At 51.9% G+C, this 4203-nt stretch overlaps 1 protein-coding gene across 1 annotated transcript in view; it reads right to left on the bottom strand.

Moving 5' to 3' along the window:
- SHPK (sedoheptulokinase) overlaps window positions 1–4092 on the bottom strand; it is a 45516-nt gene extending 41424 nt beyond the window's left edge. Inside the window, exon 1 of the mRNA XM_058431908.1 lies at window positions 3848–4092. Within this exon, the coding sequence (XP_058287891.1) occupies window positions 3848–4015 (168 nt within the window). The 5' untranslated portion in view covers window positions 4016–4092. The remainder of the gene's footprint in view (window positions 1–3847) is intronic.
- Window positions 4093–4203: the final 111 nt, after the last annotated feature.

Below are 4203 nucleotides of genomic sequence, written 5' to 3' on the forward strand. Positions count from 1 at the left end.
AAAAAAAAAAAAAAAAAAAAAAAAAAAAAAAAAGAGTCCTCCCAGCTAGGCGCAGTGGCTCACGCCTATAATCTCAGCTTATGGGAAGGTTGAAGCAGGAGGATCACTTGATCCCAGAAATTTGAGACCAGCCTCCGCAACACAGTGAGACTCTACATGGCCGTGGGTTGGCGCGTCATCCCAGGACAGAGCTGCTGTTTAAAATGGGCCCAGGGTGAGTGGGTGCATGAGTTGTGTGGGTGGAGACATGGGAAGAAGTAAGCAGGCTGGATGTGGTAAAGACAAGGAGGCAGTGTTCAGCAGTTAGAAACAGCTTTAGGGGTGGGTGTGATTAGGGAGTAGCTCTTGGACAGACCCCCAATGTAACAGAAATAGACGCTGTCCCCACTCCTTGGCTCAGAATATCAGTTGGTCTACATCCACATCAAATCCTCCAGCTTTAGACTTGCACACAGTACTTAGAAGCTCATTCAATCCTATTCTCCAGGCCTCTTTTTACAGCGCAGGAAACTGATGCCCAGAGAGGAAAAATAAAAATAAACTGTGAAAGGGTCACAGAAGTGCCCTCAAAAACCTTGTTTTTTAAATGGGCAAATACCAAAAACTATGATTGTCTGCACAGCTGCCAAGCTTGACCCTGGTATAGCTAATACTTATGAGTGAAAAGTATGAACTTGAGGAAAGAACACAGCCAGCAGATATTACTATTTTTTCTTTTTTTTTTTTGGAGTCAGAGTCTCACTCTGTCGCCCAGGCTGGAGTGCAGTGACGCAATCTCAGCTCACCGCAACCTCCGCCTCCCGAGTTCAAGCGATTCTCCTGCCTCAGCCTCCCGAGTAGCTGGGATTACAAGCATGCATGACTATGCCTGGCTAATTTTTGTATTTTTAATAGAGACAGGGTTTCACCATGTTGGCCAGGCTGGTCTCGAACTCCTGACCTCAACTGATCCGCCTGTCTCGGCCTCCCAAAGTGCTGGGATTACAGGCATGAGCCACCGCGCCTGGCCACAGATATGACTATAGATCACTGGTTCCTACTCGGGGTGATTTTGTCACCTAGGGAACATTTGGCAACATGGAGACAATTTTGATCGTCACATCTGGGGAAGAGGGGCAAATGTGGTTGGCATCTAGTAGGCCAGAGATGCTGCTAAACATTCTACAACGTGCCCGACACCCCTCACCACAACAAAAACTATGTAGCCCAAAATGTCAGCAGCACCAAGGTTGAGAAACCCGGCTATATAGACTAACTCACAGCAGTGCTGTTTGTCCCAGAGCACGATTCATATGTGGCGTGGGGGGGGTTAATGACTGGCCTCCGCTAAGCACTTCATTAGACAGGTGTGGCATACCAGGTGAGCCTGTAAGCACAGAACAGCCTACTGAAAGCTGGGCAGGGAATGCAGAAAAGTTTTCAAGAAGTGGCCATGTGGGCGGGGTGGCTCACACCTGTAATCCCAGCACTTTGGGAAACCGAGGAGGGCGGATCAGTTGAGGTCAGGAGTTTGAGACCAGCCCTGCCAACATGGTGAAACCCCCTCTCTACCAAAAATACAAAAAAATTCGCCAAGCATGGTGGCGCGCACCTGTAATCCCAGCTACTCAGGAGGCTGAGGCATGAGAATCACTTGAACCCGGGAGGCATAGGTTTCAGTGAGCAGAGATTGCACCACTGCACTCCAGCCTAGGTGACAGAGCGAGACCCTGTTTCAAAAAAAAAAAAAAGTTGCCCTATTTCAAGAGAAAGGGGCACTTTCTGAGCCTACTCTCCCCTAACCCCAGCTCTCCTGCTCACCCCACCAGGGTCAGAGCCAACTTTGCCTCCCATTCATAGTCCTTTAAGTGAGAATCCTTTTAATATGCCCTAATGCCCCCACCAAACTAATCTTGAAAGCTTCTATGTAGATACAAAGTGCTCCTGAAACCCTTATCCTCAGAAATGCTTCTGAGCCAAATGGGCTCTGAACCCTAAACAACCGTGTCCATGTATGTGGCAAGAGCTTGTGACAAACAAAGCTGGGCCAGGTGCAGTGGCTCACACCTTCAGCACTTTGGGAGGCTGAAGTGGGCGGATCACTTGAGGTTAGGAGTTCAAGACCAGCCTGGACAACATGGCGAAACCCTGTCTCTACTGAAAATACAAAAATTAGCCAGGTGTGGTGGCTCACACCTGTAGTCCCAGCTACTCGGGAGGCTGAAGCAGGAGAATCGCTTGAACCCGGGAGGCAGAGATTGCAGTGAGCCAAGATCGCACCACTGCACTCCAGCCTGGGCGACAGAGTGAGACTCAGTCTCAAAAAAAAAAAAAAAAAAGAAAAGAAAGAAAGAAAAAGAAAAAAGAAAAAGAAAAGAAAGCTCTTGGGAGTGGATCTTGGCTCAGAAAACCAAGGTTTGTGGCTGAAAGGGGCCTCAGAGGCTGCCTATTGCAACTCAGAACAAACTGAGGCCCAGGAAAAAGTCATGTGAGGTTACACAGAAAGCCCCTTGCTCTTAATTTCTATCCTCAATTAACTGAACACAGTTCACTTTTCCTTTTTAGGGAATTAACGGGATCCAGCTCTGAAGATTAACATCTTTTCTGAACCCACCTACATCTCCAACAGAGCCCACGATCCTGAAATTGTCCATTTCTACCTTGTAGCTTTCACAAGCCAGTAATTGTAGTGTATACTTATCAACCTCACCCTTTTTAAAAACAAATTTTTAAGACTTTTTAAAAAAATGTCTATATGCTCTCAAGATGTCTTTCCTGCAGGATGTCTCAGCTTTTGAGGCTGGGGGTCTTTGGCTGACCAGGTTTCTTTTTTTTTTTTTGAGACAGAGTTTTACTCTTGTTGCCCAGGCTGGAGTGCAATGGCACGATCTCGGCTCACCGCAACCTCCGCCTCCAGGGTTCAAGCGATTCTCTTGCCTCAGCCCCCTGTGTAGCTGGCATCACAGGCACGCGCCACCGGCTAATTTTGTTTGTTTTTTGTTTTCTGTTTTTTTTTTTTTTTTTGAGACGGAGTCTCCCTCTGTCACCCAGGCTGGAGTGCAGTGGCGCTCCCTCTGTCACCCAGGCTGGAGTACAGTGGCGCGATCTCGACTCACTGCAAGCTCCGCCTCCCGGGTTCACGCCATTCTCCTGCCTCAGCCTCTCGAGTAGCTGGGACTACAGGCGCCCGCCACCACGCCCGGCTAATTTTTTGTATTTTTAGTACAGACAGGGTTTCACCGTGTTAGCCAGAATGGTCTTGATCTCCTGACCTCGTGATCCGCCCGCCTCGGCCTCCCAAAGCGCTGGGATTACAGGCGTGAGCCACCACGCCCGGCAGACCAAGGGTTTCTTGGTCCGCATTCTGCTTCTGTGGAATGAGCCAGGAGCCAATTAGGCCTGATTTGGCATCTGATTTCCGGAGGAAAACCCAGACTCTGCCCTGGGCAACAAACTGAATCCTGAACTTGAGGTCACAGGGCAGGTGTGAGGAGCGGAGAGCAGCAAGAGTGAGAGGTTGGCCTGTGGTCATTCCATACACACAAGAGGTCAGTTCCTCCAAGGTCAGGGGACAGAGAGCACAGGGATCCAGCGCCAAGCGCAAGGCCCCCAGAGGAGGCCAGAGAGTCGCGGCGGGGTCGGGGGGGGGGGGGGGGATCGGTCCCAGCGGGTGGGAAGGATTCTGGAACCAGATCTAAGGGATCATGAGCACAGCTGCTGCAGGCAGAGGAGCCCCTGGAGAAGCTGGGGGGGGACAAGCTGGAATAGAGACTTCATTGCGGGAAGGGCTGTCAGGGAGGCCTCCTGGGGTGGAAGAGGGTGGTCAGGAGGCTTCTGGAGTCGGCGCAGCCCCGGGGCGCTATCTCACCTGGGTCCCGGCCACCGCGCTCTCGACCGCCGCCTCTGCCCGCGCAGCGCGGGTACAGCTCGCCAGCACCGCGAACCCAGATGGGTCGTCGGGCGCGGCCCTCAGCAGAGCTGCCTTCACAGATGTGGTGCCCAGGTCAATGCCGAGGGTGATCGACCGCGCAGCCATTATCTCCCTGACACGTGCAGCTCCAGTCCGCAGCCAGCGACCCCGCAAGTCCGCGCTCTTCGCCCAGGATGGGTGGGGCAGGGGCAGGGAGTCGCCTGCCAATCTTTCAGCCACACCCAACATGGAGGCTTCTCGTCTTCCCATTGGCCGGGGAAGGCGAGCTTCCACGCAACGCTCGCGGCGGGCCC

The sequence above is a fragment of the Hylobates moloch genome, unplaced genomic scaffold, assembly GCF_009828535.3.
Source record: "Hylobates moloch isolate HMO894 unplaced genomic scaffold, HMol_V3 SCAFFOLD_19, whole genome shotgun sequence".
NCBI classification, from domain to species: domain Eukaryota; kingdom Metazoa; phylum Chordata; class Mammalia; order Primates; family Hylobatidae; genus Hylobates; species Hylobates moloch.